This window comes from Prionailurus viverrinus, chromosome C1 (genome assembly GCF_022837055.1).
Source record: "Prionailurus viverrinus isolate Anna chromosome C1, UM_Priviv_1.0, whole genome shotgun sequence".
Taxonomy (NCBI): domain Eukaryota; kingdom Metazoa; phylum Chordata; class Mammalia; order Carnivora; family Felidae; genus Prionailurus; species Prionailurus viverrinus.
In genome coordinates, this window is record NC_062568.1 from 142,136,969 (window position 1) to 142,160,821 (window position 23,853).

The window sequence follows — 23,853 nt, forward strand, 5'->3', positions numbered from 1 at the left end:
TTTATTTTCTCTTATTTTATACCTTCTTTAGGAACCCAAGGAGGACCAAAGTTGGGCCTTGGGTTAACCTTAGTCCCCAAAGGGACTATCATTCCTTTGATAGCTTAATAAAGTAAAAGTTGAGTGTTAACTTCAAGGAATACCTAGAATTAGCTATTTTGATATTAAACTTGAGCTTATCTGAATAACATAAGTATTTTTACTTTATCTTATCTATATAGAAAACTTACCATTCAGATTTCCCCATTTGAGTTGTTTATTTGAACTCAGTGATCTATAAAAGCATCAAAGGATGGGAAGGTTATGGATTTAAAAATTGCCACTTTAGGGGTGCCTAGGTGGCTCCGTTGGTTAGGCGTCCGACTTCAGCTCTGGTCATGATCTCACAGTTTGTGAGTTCAAGCCCCACGTCAGGCTCTGTGCTGACAGCCTGGAGCCTGCTTTGGATTCTGTGTCTCCCTTTCTCTCTGCCCCTCCCCCACTCATGCTCTTTCTGTCTCAAAAATAAACATTTTTTAAAAATTTATAAAAAATAAAATAAAAATTGCTACTTTATTTAACTTTGAAAAGTGATGGCATTATTTTATGGCAATCATAATCTCAAACTCCAATGAAGGAGTTTTTATCCTAAGTTGGGATAAGGTACACCATATATTTCTGATTAAGTCAGCTTCATGATATAGTTATCCTAATTTCTATAAAACTTCCCAGTTTTCAAGTATTTTCTAATCATGAGTAATGAAATTAGATGCTATGAGGATACATTTAGAAATAGATTTTCATTTGATTTTTTAAAAATTTACTTATTTATTTTGAGAGGGACAGAGACAGTGCAAGTGAGGGAGGGGCAGAGAGAGAGAGAGAGAGAGAGAGAGAGAGAGAGAGAATCCAAAGCAGGCTCCACACTGAATGCAAAGCTTGACATGGGGCTCGAACTCACAAAACTGAGATCATGACCTGAGCTAAAACCAAGAGTTGGATGCTTAACCAACTGAGCCATCCAGGCACCCCTCATTTGATTTTTTTTATATTAAATATAATGTGTTGTCAAATTGGTTTCCATACAACACCCAGTGTTCATCCCAACAGGCGCCCTCCTCAGTGCCCATCACCCACTTTCAAACCCTCTCCCCCACTCCCCGTCAACCCTCAGTTTGTCTCAGTATTTAAGAGTCTCTTATGGTTTGCCTCCCTCCCTCTCTGTAACTTTTTTTTTCCCTTCCCCTCCCCCATGATCTGTTAGTTTCTCAGGATCCATCTATGAGTGAAAATATATGGTTTCTGTCTTTCTCTGCCTGACTTATTTCAGTTAGCATAATACCCTCCAGTTCTATCCACATTGCTGCAAATGGCCAGATTTCCCTCTTTCTCATTGCCAAGTAGTATTCCATTGTATGTATAAACCACATCTTTATCCGTTCGTCAGTTGATGGACATTTAGTCATTTGATATATTTTTTTTTTCCAACGTTTATTTATTTTTGGGACAGAGAGAGACAGAGCATGAACGGGGGAGGGGCAGAGAGAGAGGGAGACACAGAATCGGAAACAGCCTCCAGGCTCTGAGCCATCAGCCCAGAGCCTGACGCGGGGCTCGAATTCCCAGACCGCGAGATCGTGACCTGGCTGCAGTCGGATGCTCAACCGACTGCGCCACCCAGGCGCCCCAGTCATTTGATATTTTTAACTAAAGATATTTAGGGGTGCTTGGGTGGCTCAGTCAGTTGAGCATCCAACTCTTAATTTGGCTCAGGTTGTGATCTCAGGGTCATGGAATCAAGCCCCACATCAGGCTCAGCACTGAGCGTGAAGCCTGCTTCTCTCTTGGGGTGCCTGGGTGGCTCACTTGGTTAAGCATCTGACTCTTGATATTGGCTCAGGTCCTGATCTCATGGTCATGAGATTGAGCCCTGCATTGGGCTCTGCACATGGAGCCTGCTTGGGATTCTCTCTCTCCCTCTCTTTCTGCCCCTTCCCTGCTCATGCTCTCTCTCTCTCTCTTTCTCAAAATAAATAAACATTAACAAAAAGATTTCTCTTTCCCTCTGCCCTTCTCCCCTGCTCCCTCACTCTGTCTCAAATTAAAAAAAAAAAAATGTAACCACAGTATTTTTCAGATAATGCAGTCATTGATAGGCTGTACACTTAGATGTATAATTATACTTCTATCATTAAAGGAAAGTACATTCAGAGAACATCTAAGTAAGATTATTATAGGTTTTTAAATGTTAGACTTCTGATATAAGATAAGCATGCTAAAATAGGAGAATTTTATTATTTCCTAAAAAGTACTTACAAGGCAGAAGCATGTAGTTTCCTTGTGGCTGTTGATTTTAAATGTATCCTACGATTTACAGCATTCCAGTGACTCCAGAGTAAAGTCTTTTTAACCAAATACTTGATGTTGCCAGTTTCCACTGGTTGTGTTTTACATTCTTGGAGGGTTTATAACAGTTGTCTCATGATATATATACCTGATGAGCTAGAGCAGTCTTAAATGTTTCCCAGTTTTTAGCATTGCCATACATGACTTTTATTTTTAGATTTAGGGGATTATAGAATGCAAGTCTAACCCTAAGGAATTTGCTGCTGATGTATTTGAGAGTTTTCTTTCCAGAATACACAAGGTTTGGATTTGTGTTTTCTTATAAAAGCTAACATGGCTTCTTAAGTAAATTCATGTATTCATTCTCTTGCAAACACTTTGTGATACTCACTGTGGTCCAGGTATCATTCTAGACATTGGGGTGATGGCAGTAAGGAGAACCATTCCTGTCCCTGGGAGCTTACATTCCCAGTGGAAGAGAATTCATGTAAGGTGCTTGTGTTATTAGCAAGGCCTCTTTTTCTCCTCTTAACCAGCCCAGAAAGTAAATGACTGGTTTTGAAATAGAAAAGCCTATGTTGGTAATGCCAGGTACTTTCAGGGGCAGCCATTGTATTGCTGCTCACTTATGCTATTATGGACTGAAGAATTTTGAATACTCCGAAGTGTGATACTGTTCATTCAGTTGTAATTTTCCAAATCTATTTTTTGTATTTTACTTATTAATTGAACCATTTATTTTCCATAAAGAAGTTCAGCTACACCTTCTTTATGTTTACTTTGCTGCTTTGATGTTTATATAAGGTTCTAGTTTTGATAAAGGTGTGGTTTAAGCTGTTATGGGATAATTCTTTCCAAATTTACTCAGAAACCATTAATTAAGCACATTTAATCTTCTAGGCATATAAATAAAACTTGAGGTTGATACAAGAATGAATTGGGTACAGTTCTACAGTAGTGGGGGAACACAAACACAAAGCAAAGGTGACTGACTGAGGTTCCTGGCATGGATCTGTTTCTGGAGGGATGGAGATATAGGGCCCGGAGAGGTTTAGGGCACATTGAGCTTTAAGTAGAAGTGGCATTGTTTTTTGGAACATTATTTGCAAAAAGAATGGTCGTTTTATACTGTTCATTTGTTCTTAGTATCTATTCATAGTAAGATTATACATATTCCAGTAAGAAATAGTAATACTATCCTTTCAGATTACATAATCTGTGGAGAAGTAGACCTGATTTTACTTTAAGACGTTCCAGACTAGACTGTAAACCAAAAGTCTCACCATTGCAAACACTTAAGTTTATTAGAACACTGCTTCTCAAACCTAGCCCAAATTAAGAGATGTTCCAAAATAATGTTTTTGTTTTTATCCAAAAACCTACATCAAAGTAGACATTCTGTGAAGTCGAAATAATGTTATAAATTTGGTACAAACCTTAGAAAGTTCCTAAGCCACTTTTCCCACGTGAAAGTGGGGATCAAGGCAGAAATGATATTGCATTGTTGTGAAGATTACTTTGAGATGTTAGCTGCTTAGCACAGCACCTGGCACATAGCCAATAATTCTCAGTAAATACATATTATTCATGTATTAGGAGTTGCAGCATTCAGGTCAACATCTTTTAGAATTGACTCAATATAAGAGTTTTTATTATTGTTTTAATCCTAGAGATTACTTCCTTAGAAAAAGGAGGAAATCTGTTTAAAACAAAAAGTTTTATATAGCTAGCAGTTGACTATATGTTATACAGTACTTTTATTTTTAAAATAATGGCTTGTTTCAGCCATTTGGTATTTCTTATACTTGTGGGAAGTAGCCTAAGTTCAATATTAGCTATACTCCCAACAGGCCACTCACCATTAGCCACATGGGGGCAGATACCTAATCATGCTAGTTTATATTTCTTTTAACATAAATTGGATATTGAAAGAATATGAGGTTTGAGGAACTTGTGTACTTATGGTGTTATCAACCGTTATTTCTGTACAGTCACTCCCACATCTAGATACATTTTCAACCTTTCTCCCAAACTCCAAATCCTGGTTTATATCTATCTTCACCTACATATCTCATTAAATCTTAAACTGTTTAGACCTCATCACACCACATCTGTTTTTTCTGTGTGTGTGTGTGTGTGTGTGTGTGTGTGTGTGTGTGTGTGTGTTTGTGAAATATATATTAAATGGGTTATGTTCCTGGCATCTGGTAAGCAGTCAGCAAATGTTGATACTTACTCTGTGTTACTGGCACTGTCACTCTTGCAGTATATGAAACATAAGACCTTAGAGCCGTCTTTTACTTCTTCCTTGCCACCCTGTTTTACATGGTTGCCTCCATAATGAGTCTCCTCTATGTTCTCTCTTCTCCATTTTTCTGGGTTGACTGTATCCGTATCTGCAGCGGAGCCTATCCTTTCCCACCAACTAGATGTGATTTCCTTATCCTTTAAGCCTCAAAAAATATGTTGTGCTTCTCATAGTTTCCTGCAATCATGTTTTATTTTTTTCCCAATACAGTTTATCCTATTCAATGATACATTCTTTTGAAGACAATGACTATATTAGGCATCTTCCTGTTCACATTTCCTGCAGTGCTGAGTCATTGACTTTCCTATAGTATGAATTCAGTGTAAATTTTCTTAATAAGTAGTGTGTTAATTCACTTAAATATATGTGTGCTTCTATTTGCTAGATGTTGCTACCACTTTAATACCCAAAAGGAGGACTGAGACAACTTTTTCTGAAATGGCCAAAGAGTAAATGTTTTTGGCATGGTGGGCCATACTGTCATAATTGTCAACTCTGCTATTATAGCCCATAAACAGCTATAGATAATACATAAATCAATGGTATGGCTTGTGTTCCAGTAAGACTTTGTGCACAAAAACAGGCAGTGGGCTGGATTTGACCTGCTGACCATAGTTTTCCAATCTCTGCTCTAAAGGATTTGTATTGGTCATTTGTGACAATATCATTTAGTTAGCTGAGGGCTTCAATTCTCAATATGTAAAATGAGAGCAACAGAAAAAGAGATTATAATAACTCCCAGTGTAATTTAAAGTTCCTTCTGAGAAAGCAGTACCTGCTCAGAAGGCAGGCTTTTTGATAAATGAACTTGACCTAAAGTATCCTCGAGTCCCTTCCATGTGCCGGCAACAGTATGATACACAGGCCTCTAAAAGACTAGCCCTCAAGGAGCTCACAGTCTAGGAGAGAAAGTAGATATGTGGTAAATGCTACAGTAGATCTGCATTTAGTTCTATACTAAATGTACCAGGCATAACAGGTACCTGGAAAGGCCTGGACATTTTACATAGACACTCCAGACTTGTCCTATTTTTATGGAAGCACACCCCAATTGCCATCACTCTGCTTCCAAAGATTGGCACATGAAGTCGAGACTTTAGATTTTAAACCCAAGCCAAACTAAAGTATTATTTAAGTTTTGACTTAATGAACATCACAGAAGATTGTTACTCTTCTTGGGGATACTACCCTATTGTACATGCACAGATTCTGTTGTTTCATAGTGTACTGGTTGTATTTAATAATTTTTGGAACACCTTTTTCTTTCTTTCTTCCCTTTTTTTTTTGAAAAGCAACCAGCAAAAGTATGAGTTCTTTTTCTTGGATGATTTTATTTCCAGGCTGAGAGGATGTTTTTTAAATAAAAACTAAGATTACTTTCTTTGGATCTGTAACATGAAATGTTTTAAAAATCATTTACAGTGAAGTTAAAGAGGTAGGATACTTTTTTGTGTGTCACTTTAGAGAAATTTGTTTTGCCTGTGTGAAGGCCTCAAATGAGATCCACCTGACCTCTTTTACTAACACGCAATTCCCAGAAAGCAAAGACCTTTTCTACCTGAGAGCAGACCTGATGTCCAGTTCATGTAACTCACTCAGATTCTGACTTCTTAGATTCTCAACTCTGTCTGCAGGATACCACCTCTCAGCCTTAGTTGATTCTAAGAGCCTGGTCTCTTGCCCAAATCTCCTCATAGCCCTGCCACATCCCTCCTTGCTTTCCACCTGGCCCATATCCCTATTAGCCAGTATCCCTTCTTACCATAAACATTTCCCCAGCTGAGCATTTAACCTGTATTTCTTCTTTTCTCAGAACAGTGCTTCTCACATTTCAGTGTTCGTCATAATCATTTGAGACAGTTGTTGGAAATATGAATTTCCAGCCTACCCTCATAGCCTCTGGTTTAGTCAGTCTCACATAGGACCCAGAAACCGGCATTTTTTTTTTTTTTTACATCCTCTGCCTCTTAAGTTATGCCTGTGATCATACTTTGAGAAACACTGGCAAGGGTGTAAACTCCTTGAGGACGTTTTGGTTCCCATACAGTATCTAGCATATTTTCTGTATAATAAGCATTTGGTAAGTGTTTATTCAGTTGGATTATTGAAGCTGTATAAAGAAATAAGTAATTTGATTTTAAGTTGGATTTATTGAAATCAGATTCTGACATCTTTAAAGATATTAATCTTTATCCTTTGCTTAATTGAACCAGAAGTAGAAAATTAAATTATCTTATTTCAGGCTTACAGAAAATAATTGGGAAATGTACTTTGAAGATACTCTACATAAGAAATTTATAGTATGTGGTTAAAAGCTGGGACTTTTGGGGCACCTGGGTGGCGCAGTCGGTTAAGCGTCCGACTTCAGCCAGGTCACGATCTCGCGGTCCAGGAGTTCGAGCCCCGCGTCGGGCTCTGGGCTGATGGCTCAGAGCCTGGAGGCTGTTTCCGATTCTGTGTCTCCCTCTCTCTCTCTGCCCCTCCCCCGTTCATGCTCTGTCTCTCTCTGTCCCAAAAATAAATAAACGTTGAAAAAAAATTAAAAAAAAAAAAAACTGGGACTTTTAAAAATGTCCTGCTGTTAGAAAACTGAAGATCTTGGAAGTTAACATTATTTTGAGAATAATGGCACAGAATTAAATACATTATCAGAGAACATTAAAGGGATTCCAGCATGTCTGAGAACAGCATCAGCTGCTTTCAGATGTCCTGTGAAAATTGCAGGCTCCACTGCTGCCTTTTAGTTAGATCCCTTGAAAGTAACTGTGATGTTAGTAAATAACAGCAGCGGGCTCTCTAGATGGGATCACTTAAATTTTTTCCTTTTCCTTTTCAAATTCGATTCTATTAATGAGTACTGCAGAGACAAGTGGGGTAAATTACTTAATCTAAGAATCAGTAGTAAACAAATTTGCATGTAGTAGAAGACGCCGTCATCCATGCTTGCCCATCACATTAAGAGATGCATTTCCAGTAAAATTTTACTTCAATTGTTGTATGTTTGTGTTTTGACCAATTTTATACTAATTGTCAAAAATTACTCCATCCAGAAGAAATTGTAACATTTAAAGCATTAAAGTCACAGGTAATAAAATTAAATTTTTAGCTTACACACACATTTTTGATACAGAAAAGTATGAATGGGTAATCAATAAAAGATTTTTAAACACAAATGTATTATTCAGGATAAAATTCTTTGGAGAACTGGAGTGGAAATACAAGTTCAAGGAGAAGAAACCATATAAGATCTGACTGTTGAGGAAGAACTTGTTCATATTATCTTTTAAATGGATGATACTGATATCACATTGCTATGATATTTCGATTCGAGTGAATTTACTTAGGAGTGATGTAACATTTTCATTTTAAATCATCAGTTTTTCCACCACACGATAAATTCTGTTCTTTTATTTAAACTTGTGAATAAAGATTTTAAATGAAGTTTTAGATGTCTGTTTAAAAATATAAAAAAGTATCCTTGTTTTCCAAAACTATTTTAGGTCATAATATAAGCAAAAAAGTGTGAAGATCCTGAATAAGTTTTCCCAAACACAAAAAAATGTTTGCTGCAAGGGTGAGTTAAAATCAAGGTTAAATCTAGAGGCAAAAAGACATCTTTAGGAAGCATAGTATTACTAACAACCTCTTAATGAGTGCCTCCTACTGTTTTTTAGTGCTTTGGTAAGCATTTTGTATACATTATACGTATACATTATGTTATTCATGCATTATAGATTTTACACATATTATAATTTTACAGAGTGCTGCCTGCAGCTTTGTAACCACCAAATGGTGATACCTAAATCCAAACCTAGGCCTGCTTATCTCCAGTGCATTGGTATGTTCTCTGCAATATAGCACATGCCATAAATGGACATAAACCATGTTCTTAGATTATGTAAAACCACCCCAGTTCTTTGTTATACCTTTCTGGGATTGTTGATTATTTTTCATAGAGTCATGATCAAGATGAGTATGTGCTCAAAGTGGTCACATTTTGGTCACAGTTTGGATATAGACTCGAGAACAAAGGAAGCAAGAGATCATTTGAAGACTAGAAAGTGTTAGAATCAACCTGAAGAATGTCCATACATAATAAAGGAAATACATAGAGCACTAAATATTTTTATCAGAGAAGATATGTCCAGTGGGCTTTGTGTGGCATCCTGCTTGAAGCAGTTTTATGGTAAGAACTGTAGTTAGCTGTAGGAAAGCTGATGCTTACCTAGTTGCCACAGCTGGGTTAGTGTTTACAGGACAGATGCAAGCACAGCTATCCAAGTTTCAGTAGCTCTGACCCTGAGAATTTTAATTTGAGAGGTTGTACTGAAGAGTAGATCCAAAGTGATATGATGGTCATTTCTTAGCAGATTGTAAGTCTGCAGTTTCCATAGTGATGATCTCATTTCAAATATATACTGTATTGATTGTTGAAGAATTATGGGAATTATGTGAAACATAAAATGAGAATTTTCTCTAAAAGCTTTGGAAGTATATTTTAATTCTCAGTGTTAATCTAAATTTATACATTCTAGTTATATGGTAATTGGTAACCAACTTTATATACTCTTCGGAGGGAATAACTTGATTAGTTGAAATTTCTAGGTGATTTCAGATATTTCATATTAGCCAAAGAGCTTCAGCCTCCCCTCTAACCAAACCTCTCTCTCCTTTTTTAAAATTTTTAAAAATTTATTTTATTTTGAGAGAGAGAGAGTGAAAGCGAGCCAGGGAGAGGGGCAGCAGGAGAGAGGAATCTTAAGCAAGCTATAAGTTCCGTGCAGAGCCCAATGCAGGGCTTGATCCCATGACCCTGGGATCATGACCTGAGCCAAAATCAAGAGTTGGACGCTCAACTGACTGAGCCACCCAGGTGCCTAATTTTTTTATAAGTACCAAAACTATGAATTCTATATATATTCCCATATCTATTCTCCACTCAGTCCTGTGGACACCCAGCTTATTCCTGACTCTACCTTGTACATTACTTTCTTCCTGGGAAGCCTTCATCCTTCACCTCGAGTGAATACCTAATAGTTCACCACTGTTTTCCCAGTGCCTTGAACAGTATCTGGTATATGGCAGACCCTCAGTAAACAGGTATTGAGTGACAAATAAATGAACAAGCAAACAGTAGAGTGAAGGAACTCAAGATCTGCTTTATGCATTTCCGTATGTGACCCTCTGCAAGATACTTAATTTCTCAGGGCTTCATTGCCCTTAGCTGAAAGACCAAAGGAAAAAAAAAAAAAAAACAACTGGAGTAAGTTCTTGCCAACTCTAAAGTAATATAATTCTGTGGTATAGTTAATTCATGAACTATTTAACCTTTAACAAAAGTTTCTCTGAAGAAGCTGGTCACCATATTTTGCAAAGTGTTACTTCCTAATAAAAATTGAAGATTAAGAGTCTGTACTACTCATACTCTTACATTCAACTTAGTACCAGATGAAATATGTCTTGTTAACAAGAGTAAGGCTAATTAAAATTCCCTGTGTTAATTAGGAAAAAAATCCCTGAAGGAGGAGGGATTTTAAGAACCAGATAAAGGGGCGCCTGGGTGGCTCAGTCAGTTAAGCGTCCGACTTCGGCTCAGGTCATGATCTCGCGGTATGTGAATTCAAGCCCCGCGTCGGGCTCTGTGCTGACTGCTCAGAGCCTGGAGCTTGTTTCAGATTCTGTGTCTCCCTCTCTCTCTGACCCTCCCCCGTTCATGCTCTGTCTCTCTCTGTCGCAAAAATAAATAAACGTTAAAAAAAAAAAGAACCAGATAAAAAACAGGTAGCTAGGGTTAGCAAATGAAGTGCCTAGATATCAAAGGCACTGTGCAGCCTGTAAGAGCATCTTCAGGTGGATAAGGAACAAAGAATGTTTTTTTGAGTGTCTGCTTAGCTTTAGATTTCTATCATGACACTTTCCCATTGAAATGTGATAATTGTTTCTTTGGTGCCCTCAACAAACTGGGTTTTATTTCTATGACCTTTTGTTATCTAGCAGACTACCTGTATGTGGTAAACAATAAATATTTGAGGAATTAATTGATGAATAAGTGCTTACAGCGTTTCCACGTGTATTACTAATTGTAATAATATGTATCCTATCTACAAGATAGTAAGCTTAATAAGCTCTGAGAAATTGACCTACATAAAGAAACCAGTTTATACTTACAAAGCCTGAATTTGGACTTGGGTCTGTTTGTCTCTACAAGTTCATACTTCTCCTACTAACTAGTCTTGTCATAGATCATGAACATAATTCCTAAGTGTGTCATATCCCTGCTAGAGGTGCTATATAAAATCTTTGTGGAGTATAAAAAGTTATTACTGATACTAGTTTGGGCAAGTTCCACTTTAGAAACATTTTCAGCTGTTAAATTCACTTATTTAATCTTTACAAGCTAGATAACTTTTCCATGGTACTGATGAAGAAAGCTGAGCATCCTTAAGGAGTCACAGATCTTAAGGACCTTAAGAGCCTTAAGGATCTTAGGATTGGAGCCCAAGCCTCTGGATTTAAAAGTAATTGAGCTTCCAGTAAGGATCAGAAAGGACTGAACAAATGGCATCTAGAACAAGTAAGAGCCTTGTAAGACCCTCCTTAAGTTTTAAAATGTGTAATTGGTCACTTTATTTTACCACATCCCATAGCTGTCATACCATGGATAGACTAGAATCATTTACCACTGCAGTTCTGAACTATTGAGCTTTCTGAATGAGGAGGCATATGTCTACACTTGCAGAATTATAAAGCTGGAGTCATCTTGGTGGTCACCTCATCCAGTGACTTTATTTTTTAGTGGAAAAAGGTCTGTCACTTAGGGACTACTAGGAGATTGTTAAATTTGGAGAGTATTCATGTTTAGTTTCAGTATTTTGTAGGAGGAGAAAGGGAGATGATGTAAGGTGTGTCAGTGATCAGATGGGAAATAAAATGGTTTAGAACTTTTTTTAAAATTCTGTCTCCTTTTCTTTTGAGTTATGAGAAATTGTTTTTTAATCCTAATTTGTAGATAAAGTGGAGGAAGAAGTTTGAGAACTTGGCCAGTTTCTTTGAAAGTTAGTAACAGAGCCAGGATTAAAAGCATACCCTTGAATATCAAGACAACTTTTATTTATATAATGTCAATCACTGTAACACCTGTTTAGCCTACTGAGCCATGCTGGCCTTATAGTGCCCCTGTGAAGCTGCCTGTACGGGGTCAGCTACCAGGCCTGTGAGGGTAAGCAAGTGAAATAACAAGAGGAAATGTCTCAGAGAGTCCCTAAGGGTAAGAAAAAAAAAAAAGACAAATGTTGGTGTCTTAATCCTTCCAAACCTAAGTAGTTTGTCTTATGGTAGCAGAGCCGTTCTACTAATGGGAACTCCAGAGTTTGAGAAGATTTCAAAACGATAAAGCTGTCCCTTAGGATTCAATAGCTTAATGGCTTGCAAAAGAGCTAAAGACTGAATGTTATAGGCAGTGCCAAGCTGGACTCTACACCTTGCCTAAAGATAATAGAAATAGAAACATTCAAAGTACTTTTAGCCTCCTGGAAGTAAATGCGATCTAAAACAATGGTTTGAAAGTTGTAAGGCTATGTTTAAAATGTAAAATGCATTAGAAGGGAAATAGGCGTTTTCTGTGCTTACAGAATAAGTGCCATTCTTTGTTACTCAGAAAAAAACTGTTCTGAACTTTTGTTTCCATGAGAATGTGTTTTATTTTAGGTAAATATAAATATAAAGTTTTGTTTATGGCTTAAGTAAGTGAGCTAACAGTTTTCAAGTGTGGAAACTGGGGATCAAAGAAGTAAAGTAACTTGTCCAGAATCACAGAGCAGTAAGTGATGGTGCCAGGACTGGAATTCAAGTGTTAGACCCAAACCCAAACAGCCACTAAAAGTTGCTGTTTCGTTTCATGCAGATCACAAAATGTTACCCCATATGTGTTTGATAGCTTTTCTTTATAAACAGTTCACATAATTTACTTTTTAATCACGGGCAAATAGTAGACTAAGAGTAACCACCAGTAGTAGAAAAATCACAGAAGTTCAGAATTTCAGCTAAAAAGATTATCTAGTGAAGTCCAACCTCTTTAACAGACTGGAAAGCTGAGGCCTCAAAGCTTACTGACACTCAATAGCAAGATTGCTGTGATTAGAAGTTTGCGACATTTTAGGGTAAACACTAAGGAAAATTCAGTGATTCTAATCAGAACCATCAACATACCAGATTTTCACTGTATTTGAATAAAATATTTTAAAAATAATTTATTATAAGTTCTTAGAAATCTTTGTGCATGCTAAGTGCTTTGTAAAAGAAAGTAAAGTGCCTATTCCACACATAAAAGAGGGACCAAAATTTTTTTTAACTAAACAAGTAATCATTGTAGTTTTAAGATTGAAGTAGTGTATAACTTATTACATGGTGATTTTTTTTTTTTTTTTAATTTTTTTTTTCAACTTTTATTTATTTTTGGGACAGAGAGAAACAGAGCATGAACGGGGGAGGGGCAGAGAGAGAGGGAGACACAGAATCGGAAACAGGCTCCAGGCTCTGAGCCATCAGCCCAGAGCCTGACGCGGGGCTCGAACCCACAGACCGCGAGATCATGACCTGGCTGAAGTCGGACGCTTAACCGACTGCGCCACCCAGGCGCCCCTTACATGGTGATTTTTAAGTATCGCTAGGTGTTCCTGTGCTGGGAATGTATTTTATACTGTGTCAGCAAGATTATTAGGCTGTAGCTACCATGTGGCTTTTGAAGAATTTTTTTTTTTTTTAATCTTTGGAAATCTAGAAAAACCTAATGGGATTACACAGATTACCTAAAACGTTAAGTATACAATGAAAATTATTTCTCAAAAACTGAAATAAGTAGAAAACATTCCCATATTTGTGAAATGTCTCTTAATAGAAGTCTTAGGATTCAGTTTAAAATACACAGAAGATAATTCACTGCAAGCGTTTGTAGGCTACTACTTGAAAGTTTCCTATTTGAACATTCAAGTCATATTTTCTCCTTAGAAAATTTTGGTTATATCCGTTTTATATTTTACTTTAAAAGTTAATCTTACACTTTGATATCTAATTCAATCTCATTTTTCTCATATATAATTACTGCTAACTTTTAAAAGAACACTGCTTATTTCAAAGGGAAATAATGTTTAAAAGATGTGAAGCATTTAATCCTTGAACGCTGGAACCACTTTTAAAGTATCATAAGCACATCTGTGTTACATTACACAGGGAAAAGAATGTGTGCGTTCCGTGGCCTATGGGCACTAGGGTGGCTGGTTTAGGAAAACTGAGTAAGTTGGGTTTTTTTTTTTTTTTTTCAACATAAAAAATTTTCTGTAATTCTAAAACAAAGAATTGAATTCCAGGGGTGGGGCATGTGGTCATGCAAACATAAGTAATGTTTTGGTTTTACAGTTGTTCTGTCACTTGTCACCTTCTTCTGAAAAAGAAATCAGAGCATTTTGATAATAAGCCCTTCCATTTTCCCTTATTTGAAAACTATTCCATGGGACAGACTTGCAGAGGAATCATGCACTGCGTGTCTCTCTTAGTCAGCTGCGAGTTATGGTGCAAATAATTTATTACTAACTAGGAAATACCAAAGTTTGTGAATGATTTACTCTTCACAGATTCAAATGTATTGCAGGGATCACTTCATTCTTGATCACTTGTACTCCATCCAATGTGTTTTCTTGAGTGGGACAGAAAAGGATGGACTTAACAGCTGTCAGGCTGGGTATCACCTAGGATGTGTGTTTTGCATGTGAATATCATCTGGCATTGGTGGAGATGAAAGAGAAAAGGTTGGAGAACTTCTGCGCTACACTGGTGGACATGTTCTCAACTTTTTCCTCTTTAACGTGACAGTATTCACATGCCAACACATTCCCATAGGCAACTCCTAGTGAGCTAGCTGAAATTCTGCCGCTTCCCCTGCTACCCAGGAAAGCAAGCAAGGGGGAGAATGTTAGGGGAATGCATCTTTGATCAACTAAAAACAGTTTTTTTAAGTAATGGCTTGAGAGTTGCACACCATAAAGAATATTAGCATCTAATTAATTACCTGTGGCACATTTGACAGCTATGTCATATTACCATGACTGATAAACTCCGTATTTCTTAAATTTTGTGCTTTAGGCTCATCCAGAAACTTAAACTTGGTTTTTTGTTTTGTTGTTGTTTTTTTTTAATTTGAAGATAAAGGAAGGCCAAATTTAATTGTATGGTAATATAAATTTCTGGGAACGATTTATAATTAGAATGAGCTTGTTACAAAAGTATTTGTAGTCAGTTATTTTAACACCACATATTACTGAAAATTATCATGGGATAGGGTTTTTGTTTGTTCGTTTTTCCTTTAAAGGTCAAACTAAAGATATTTGAGGAATTTGAATTTTTAGCTAGTCATTCTTTTGTCCAAGAAGAATTCATCACACATTAAACATAGATATTACATAAAAGTTAGTTTTACTCTTTGTGATATGAAAATGACTTGTTCGAAAGCTTTCCTAATGTCATACTTGATATACTCTTGATTTTATTTTAGAACCTGTATAGTAATAGCTCTTTTACCTGGTTTTCTTAGAGATGTTATAAGGAAATAACTATTAATGTCATTAACATTTAAAAATTTTCTAGGGGCGCCTGGGTGGCGCAGTCGGTTAAGCCTCCGACTTCGGCCGGGTCACGATCTCGCGGTCCGTGAGTTCGAGCCCCGCGTCAGGCTCTGGGCTGATGACTCGGAGCCTGGAGCCTGTTTCCGCTTCTGTGTCTCCCTCTCTCTCTGCCCCTCGCCCGTTCATGCTCTGTCTCTCTCTGTCCCAAAAATAAATAAACGTTGAAAAAAAAAAAATTTAAAAATTTTCTAATGGAAGGGACTCTATTTTATTTATGGGTAACTTTGAATATTAAGGGTGTTTTTTATTTTTGTTTTTGTTTTTTTTTTATTGTAAGATATTACGAACTGGATCCTTATAAAAGTCTCCGTGACAATTTGAGGAACAAAGTGATCATTGAGTATCCAACATTACATGTGGTATTAAAAGAATCCAGTAATGACATGGAAGTTCTTCACCAAGGTAAGTGTGCATCTGTTTGTCCCTGTAACACTTAGAGTAACTCTAGGGAACCCGGGCACTTACGTGACTGTCTTTATTTCTTCGTATATGTGTTTTCCCACTGTATTTACACACTTAACTGAATTTGCTCTATAGCTACAGTTAATTCTGTAAGGAACCAAATGAATGACTGCTGATTCTGTCGTGTTTGAGAGCACATAAGCTTGTCATAATCAATTTAAGATGAATATGTTTGAATGGCTGTAAAAGGACATTCTTTGCCTTCTTGGAGTTCTGTGTGTTTTTGTCTTTTTTTTTGAGCTAATAGTCTTTAACAGTCTGTCCAATAACAAATAAATTTATTCTCTAGTAAAAACTCTCTCTTTAGGGATTCCTAAAATGAGGGATTGTAAAACATTTTTAGTATCCCATATTATAGAAAGGGATATATTTGAAAGAACATCATGTTAAAATTTGGACTGTGTTTAAATAAGCTAGTGCCGTTGCCTTGACCTTTATCTTTTTTAAAACCCCCTGGTTTTATTTTCTTTGATTTTGTTTCTTTGTCATTTTTGTGATTCTTTAAAAGTAGATACTGACCTTCTTTGGTGAGTAGTGGAGTTGGGAGGAAGTATGAAAACTGGAAATAGTACATGTAAAAATTTAGTATATAAAATGACTTACCCATGTTTGCAACTGCTGATTGAAGTAAGCTGTTTGTGTTGCCGAATACACCTCCAGAAAAAGGATGAATAAAATTCAGAAACTACTTTTAAAAAGGGAGAGAGGTTACTCAGCTTAAACCATTAGATACCACTTTCAGCTAAGAATTACAGTTATAGGACAAGTTTCATTGTAACAGTCTCCAGAGGACCATTGAATCCTTGGATTGGATTGAAATCTATTTTTTAAATAAAATTATTTGAAATATATGGTTTAGATTTATTGTTCTGCCAGCATCATAGGCTGTACTAGGCAGTAACCTTTGTTTTAAGGTGTTCTCTTACATGTGTATAATAGGTTTTTTTTCTTGGCAAAAGATGAATAGCAGAGTTTTTATTTTTCAAAGTGGGCAAAACTTTGTCAGTGTCACAATTTGACTTGGATTTTTAGCTAGCAAACATGAAGTTTCTGATAATCACTTAAGGGCCTCTAAATCCTTAGGTTAACTCTTGGCTTTATGTCTTTCACAATTTGAATGAAAATATCCAATTTTATTTTCTCAAATTAAATTAGAAGTGTGTTGTAAATGGCCAGTTTCGCTTTTTTTTTAAGCTGTGTAAAATCTTACTTTTTCCTTAATATAATTCACATAGCTCTCTAAATGCTGGTTTCAGGGAAAGATGTTTGGTAATGTGGGTTACTAGCCAGGGCAAACATGTCTGTGTAAATAAACATAGCACACACAGCCCCTCTTTCACCTTGTTTAGGAATGCACACTGAGGAAGCCTTCCTGTAATGAAGCAAAAAGAAAAGGCTACTTTTGTAGTATATTTGGAACCTGATTAAGTAAAATTTGCTATTTTGGGGGGGGGGGTATGTGATATTTGACTTATTTACAGGGAAAAAAGTGGTGCTTTCAGGATAGAGGATCATTTAGAGCTGCTGTAGCAAAAAAACTTAGTCTGACAGGATTTGAAGGACCATACCACTGTTGTCACATCAGAAATACACACACTTTAAAAATAATGCCAGGTCTTTTGTACGTACATATCTTTGTGTGAGCACTTAACATATCTGATTCTTTGTACATTCTCAACAGCTTTGGATGTTCGGCAGGGTGGTCCCTTAATGCTGGAGGAGGGTTATATAAGAACAGGGCATTTTCTTTGGAGAGCCTTGAAATTCTTTCTCTCTCCGGAGGAAAAAATGTTGGATTTTGATCTTGAGTTCAGAGCACAAGGTGTCTCTCTTCTAGTTTGGGAAAAATGTGTTTCTGGGCTGGGATTCAGTGGTTTTCACACTTGATCATTGTTATAATGTTTGTTACGGTTGTAGATTGCCATAATTTTTTTTTTCAAAAGTCTGCCAGTATTGATGGGCAAGAGGCAAGTTTTGTTTGTTTGCTTTCTGCTTTTTAAGGAATGTAAAAGGTTGACTGTAAAACGTTGAGCAGTTAAGGTAGCCCAGTAGATTGGGAATGTGGTGTGCTTGGTCACCATCTTTATCAGTCCAGCGGGAAGTGCTCAGAATGGTGTTACTTACTTCACAGATCCCTATTTGCCAACGTAAGTTAGTAGATTTAAATGACTTAATAAGAACATGCTGCATTTCAGTCTTAGGAAAAAAGAATGGAGTGCTATTAAAAGAAGAAAACAGGCAACTTCAAGAAAGCAAAGAGTTTTCCCCGAATTGCAATGCCAAATACTACAAAGCTCCATTAATTTAAAAATATCAGCAAAACATATTTCTCTGTTGTTCTAAGATAACTCAAAATTAGAAAACGTCTCTGCCTTTAGGAAGGAATCCAAACCAAGATTGATGACTTGAATTAGTGAAAATACATAGCACAGCAGCTACTCATGCATCAGTCCCTTGTTGGGCCAATAAATCCTTTCATCCATTCTCCTCCCCTCATTCCTCCTTCCCCCACCCACCCCACCCCCCCCCCCCCCCCACTTTTTCTTCTTCTCTTTCACTGTGTGTGTGATACAGTGGGGTAAGGAGATGAGAATGGACCTCGGGCACACGAACAGACATCTAAACTTTACAGGGCAAGAGTTGCTATAGTAAAATTTGTATAAATTGCAAAGAAAGCCAGAGAAGAAACAACTGACTTGTATTATCATGGAGACACTTGAAAGGACTCTGCTGGAGTTTGTAAATTTCCACAAGCATCAGGACCACATCTTGGATGGAACCTGTCTCAATGCTTTATTTATAAAAAGGATTCAGGAGACATCATCTTGGTTGCTGGGACAATCTGAAATCTAGGTAACATCGGCAAACCCCAAGGAACTCGGCGATTGAATATGAGGCAAGATCTAGGTTTATGATTCCAGCGTCACCTCCTATTAAGCTGTGGGCCCTTGAGCATTCACTTTACCTCTGAGCTTTATTTCCCTTATCTTTTTAATAGAAATAAATGGCTGTAAGCCTGAAGCAAAATAATCAGTATTTTAACCTTAACTTTCATAGTGTTTTAGTATAGGATTTCCATTTAGCTTCACTGTGCAATGAAATAGAGCTGTTATTCTGGTTCCCATTTTGCAGATTGCAAAACAAAAAGAGTGACCTGCATTCATACTGATTCAGCAGACAGGCTACGCTGGGAGGTAAACGTAAGGGGGAAAGATCTAGTTTCTGTCCATAAGGAATCTCAGCTTAGTAAGTGAATCATAGTCTTGCTGTAGTAAGGACAGCTCCTTTAAAGGAACTCCATTTCTGCTGTATGCTATCTTTCCTGTCAAAGGAAGGAGAAGGCGATTAGCTAGTCTTCTCTCAGCCTGCATTCACTCAGCATATACTGACCCTCAATTTTAAGTTAAAAAAAAATTATGGAAAAATTTATTCCAACCACACTTGGCCAGCCTATGTGATAATAGTGATCTTTTCAGTGGTACCAATATGGGATCATAACCACACTGTGAAGTGACCATTCCCAAGTCTTCCACAGAGTCAGGAAGCATGTTGCCTCACAAAATATAATTGCCACTCTCAGACATCGTCTCTTTATTGTGGCCAGAACTGTATATCCCGGCTGCCTGGAACATGACATGGTTTGTCTGTCCCCATGAGCGGTGCTGTTGGTATGCATCAGAAGGAAGGAGAGAAGAAGGAAAAACAGTACAAGCTAAACAGAATCAGTATAAACACTTGACTATATGTTTACTTATTTTTTTCAGTGAAAAGTGAATCTACCAAGAACATTGGCAATGAAAATTGAGCACTTCTTCTGGAGGAAGAAGGCGAAAATTCCCAGACAATTGCAGAGGACTGTGCATTGACTAGCTGTTGGATGACTGGGATATTATCAGCGGGTGGTTGAAATTTTTTGTTTCTCTGAAAGTAATTAAACAATCTAAACTAAACTAAAAATCTGAACTTTTTTTTTGAAAAAGATGTAGCCTCTTAGATTGACTTGTAAGGCCCTTATTCCTAAGAACTCTTTTTCTGCACCTGATCAGCATAGTGCTTATTTTAGTTAGGCCCAGGGTTTTAATATGCTTAATTCTGTAGGCTGAAAACTTTTTTGTTTGTTAGTTTGATGCAAGACCGGACCCAAGGATCACCTGTGTCTGCCGCAAAATTGGCATCCTTGTTAACAGAACCTCACTAAACATAAAGGCCGTGTGACACATCCTGTATCCACAGGAGAACTGATCTGTCAGTTGCCCATTTTCGTCTTTGAGATTCTTTGTAACTTATTCTCTTGACATGACTGAGTGGATCTTTTACTTGGTTAGCATCCAGTAGAGTGTCACATGTACAGGATGAAAAAATACTGTTAACTACTATTTCTTCTATTCAGTTCAGAAAATCAGTGGCTCCTCATCGTTTGAACCATCGGTGCTTACGAATTTGGGTGTCCTTGTTTGCACAGTGAGCTGTGTCTTATTATGAATTCTGTGCCTTTCATCCTGTTCCCATTTCACTCTCCTCATTACCACACAGGGGTGTTATGATGAGCAGTTTTATGCTGTTTTGAAACATCTAGCAATAACTAAAGAAAAAAAAACCACTTGGAACTCTTCAAAGTGTTATTGGAATGTATATGTGCATTTATGTATATACATGGCTTAATTTATACCTTATGGCAGCTCTGTATACATTATGATCTCACATATTGAAATTAAAGTTTCCTAGTTTTATTGGAATTTATACAGTTATGAAATTGCAATATGGCTATAAAAGAGTAAAAGATGATTACATCTGTGTTGCATCTGTGTATTTAATGGTTAAGAAAACAATGATAAAATTGGACATTGGTGAATTCATTTGTAGTTTATAATTGGAATAAGTTTTAGACCAAAAGGAAGCCAGAGACATTAATTAAAGAAGCTTGTGGAAAAAATAGAATAATGAGAGGATGAGCATAGGAGAACACAAATACGTGTAACTTGGGATCAAAACTGGAGAAGAGAATCCAAATACAATAACGCCACAAGACCTTTAGCCATAAAAGTAATAGTGGAAATATGATTCCTAGAAAATAAGGCCTTGAAATTTGAGAAATAGGTATACTTCCTCAATCAACTTCAGGAATCCTCCTGTGCAGTGAAAGGTTTGTGTAGAATTATGTTTTTCACACTATTTCTGGGGAGACAACTAAATGGGATTTCACAGGACTCATATTTAATCTGTAAGTGAAATTTGTTTTCTCTAAAGAGGCAAGAAATAGGATGAACTGGGGGGCTCAGTCAGTTAAACATCTGACTCTTGGTTTTGGCTCAGGTCATGATCTGACAGTTCGTGGGATTGAGCCTCACGTGGGGCTCTGCGCTGATAGCGTGGAGCCTGCTTGGGATTCTCTTACTCCTCTCTCTCTGTCCTTTCTCTTACACACACACACACACACACACACACACTCTCTCTCTCTCTCTCTCTCCGTCCCTCTCTCTCTCTCTCTCTCTCTCTCTCTCAAAATAAATAAACATTTAAAGTATTAAAAAAAAAGAAGAAGAAGAAGAAACAGGATGAATTCAATCAAATGCATCACAGAATTGTTCCTGGGATAAGTAGGATAAAGTACACAACAGGAATGTGTGATCTGAATATCCGGATGGAGAGCAATTTCCTGACAGTGAAATCTGTGATGACATAGTCTCATTTCCAAGAAAAGTATTGAATTCCATCTCTTCTAGAATTTAAATTGAAAACTGGACAACCGAAGGATTTATCCCCTGTCCAGTGTACTTTTCCCCCCTTGCCCAGGAAGAAATTGAAAGGGGGGAAAAAATCTACATGATGTAATTCATGCTTGCCATTTCTATAGTCTAGAATTCTATTAGATTTTTCAATTATAGACTGTTCCTTAGGAAAGAATTTAGTGTAGTTCCCGTAAATATAAGTATCCATTCATTTGATTAATATACATATTTATTCCCACAGGATTTACAACAAACATGTGTTAGTGAATAACCACGGCAGCTGCTTAGAGGGGGTGAAGTTGGAATAATTCACTGAGAGCCCTAGAAGTTCATAGTATTAAGACTTAATTTCTTTTTTTAGAGGGCCTCTCCGTTTGGATTCTTGACAAATTCGGATGAATAAACAAACTCCCTGACCCATGTTAAGTTCAACATCCTGCATTTTGTTCACAAATCACATTTTAAAAGTAGAAAAGCTTCACCTGGCCTTCTTTATTTTTTAAACAATGATTTCAAAGGCAAGGTAGGCCTTTCATAATTGCTAATTATTATGTATGGGATTAATAGCCATAAATTACAGTAAGCAAAGCTTGCACCTGTTCATATTATAAATAGGAATTAAAGAAAGTTACTATAATAGATATTAAAGATTCCAAAGTGTAGTTGAGCCAATTTGTTTCCCTGTAGCAAGTAGTGCTATTCAGGTTTCACGGTGTATAATAAGATGTTAAAGGCGTAACTAATGCCAACAATTTCCTTTATACATTTGGTTTAATTTGGTTGACGTATACAGTGTGTTCTACCCGATTTCATATTAGTCATTAAATTTTAAGTAAAGATACCCAGTCTGCTTTTATTTAACCATACACTACTGTATTAAAATTTATTTTCAAGTGGATCTTGTACGCTTTGATTTTTTAACCAGTCGTCTTTCAGTGGCAAGTAACAGAAACACAAGCTAGTGTAAGCATGAATGGCAACTTATTGGCTCATATACACAGAAGTCCAGGGATGACTTGGTCTAAACACCCTAAGAAGCCATCCTTCCATCTCCCATACATACTTAGCTCTGATTTGTTTTTTCCTGGGTTGGTTTTTTCTTTCAGGCAGACTTTCTCTTTGGGGAGGGAGGAGAGAATGGTAGACAGCACCCATGGGCAGTTTTGGCTTACATCATCATAACCAAAGCACGGCAGTGAGTTATGTAAAATTTGGGAAAGAACTTTGATTTTGCCCACATTGGGTTACATTCCATTGGGTTACATTCCATCCCTTAGCTGATGAGGAGAGGAGTTACCCCAAAGGAAGGGGAAATTATCAGAAAAAGGAGAAAGGGAGCAGGAGAGGGAAGACAGTTTCTGAGAATCCAAAACTAGCAGCGGTCCATTGTACCCTATTTGAGTTAAATAGCAAGAGGTTTCTGATTTGAAATAACATGAGTAAAATTCAAAACTAACCTGCAAACCCTCATTGGCTTTAACTAGAGATTTTAATTCCTGCTTGATGCCATTGCTGCTTTCAGTTGCCATGTTAGGCGTTGAAAAAATACTTTCCGTTTGTGTTTGACGTTATGTTGCTGCTGGTTTGATCACATGCGCATAGCACCAGTCCGTTGCCATCACAGATTTGGCAACTTCCAGTGTTGTCAACATTTGAGAAATTTTGCTATTGAAATTAGAGTTGAACTGGAGGAAAATACTTCAAAAAATGAATACTACTTAAAAAAAAAATAGGCCCTTAGGGCACCTGGGTGGCTTAGTTAAGCATCCGACATGGCTCAGGTCATGAACTCATGGTTCATGGGTTCAAGCCTTGTGTTGGACTCTGTGCTGACAGTTCAGAGCCTGGAGTCTGTTTTGGTTTCTGTGTCTCCCTCTCTGCCACTCCCCCACTCGTGTTCTGTCTCTCAAAAATGAATAAACATTAAAAAAAAATTAAAAATAGGCCCTAAAATAAACTTTTTGGGATCTTACTTCACTACAAAGTATTTTCTTTCAACTTTGGTCAGTGAAAGCTATCTAAAGTATGTGTGCATATGTTCTTTAAATGAACTATAATGTAAACATTTCCCATATTGGAGTGTGGTGGACTGCACTCATTTTGAACTTCATAACCAAATGTATCCTTTGGTCTTTGCACACAAATCTCTTGCCAGTTTTCTTTTCTTGCTGAATCAAGTACCAGAATCCTTACCCTTTATGACTTGGCCCCAACCTCCTGATTTTATAGCCTTCTCTGTCTCTCTCTCTCTTCCTTCCTTCCTTTTTTCCATCCTTTCTCCCCTTTCTTTTTCGCCCTTTGCCTCGGTCACACAAAACAACATAGAAGATACCTGTATGGACATCCCAGGTTT

The 23,853-nt window shown here is 37.1% G+C and overlaps 1 protein-coding gene across 1 annotated transcript in view; it reads left to right on the forward strand.

Annotated features, from left to right (window-relative positions):
* ZNHIT6 (zinc finger HIT-type containing 6) overlaps positions 1-20,511 on the forward strand; it is a 59,865-nt gene extending 39,354 nt beyond the window's left edge. Inside the window, exons 9-10 of the mRNA XM_047871496.1 lie at positions 15,587-15,711; positions 19,536-20,511. Of these exons, the coding sequence (XP_047727452.1) occupies positions 15,587-15,711; positions 19,536-19,576 (166 nt within the window). The 3' untranslated portion in view covers positions 19,577-20,511. The remainder of the gene's footprint in view (positions 1-15,586; positions 15,712-19,535) is intronic.
* The last annotated feature ends 3,342 nt before the right edge of the window (positions 20,512-23,853 follow it).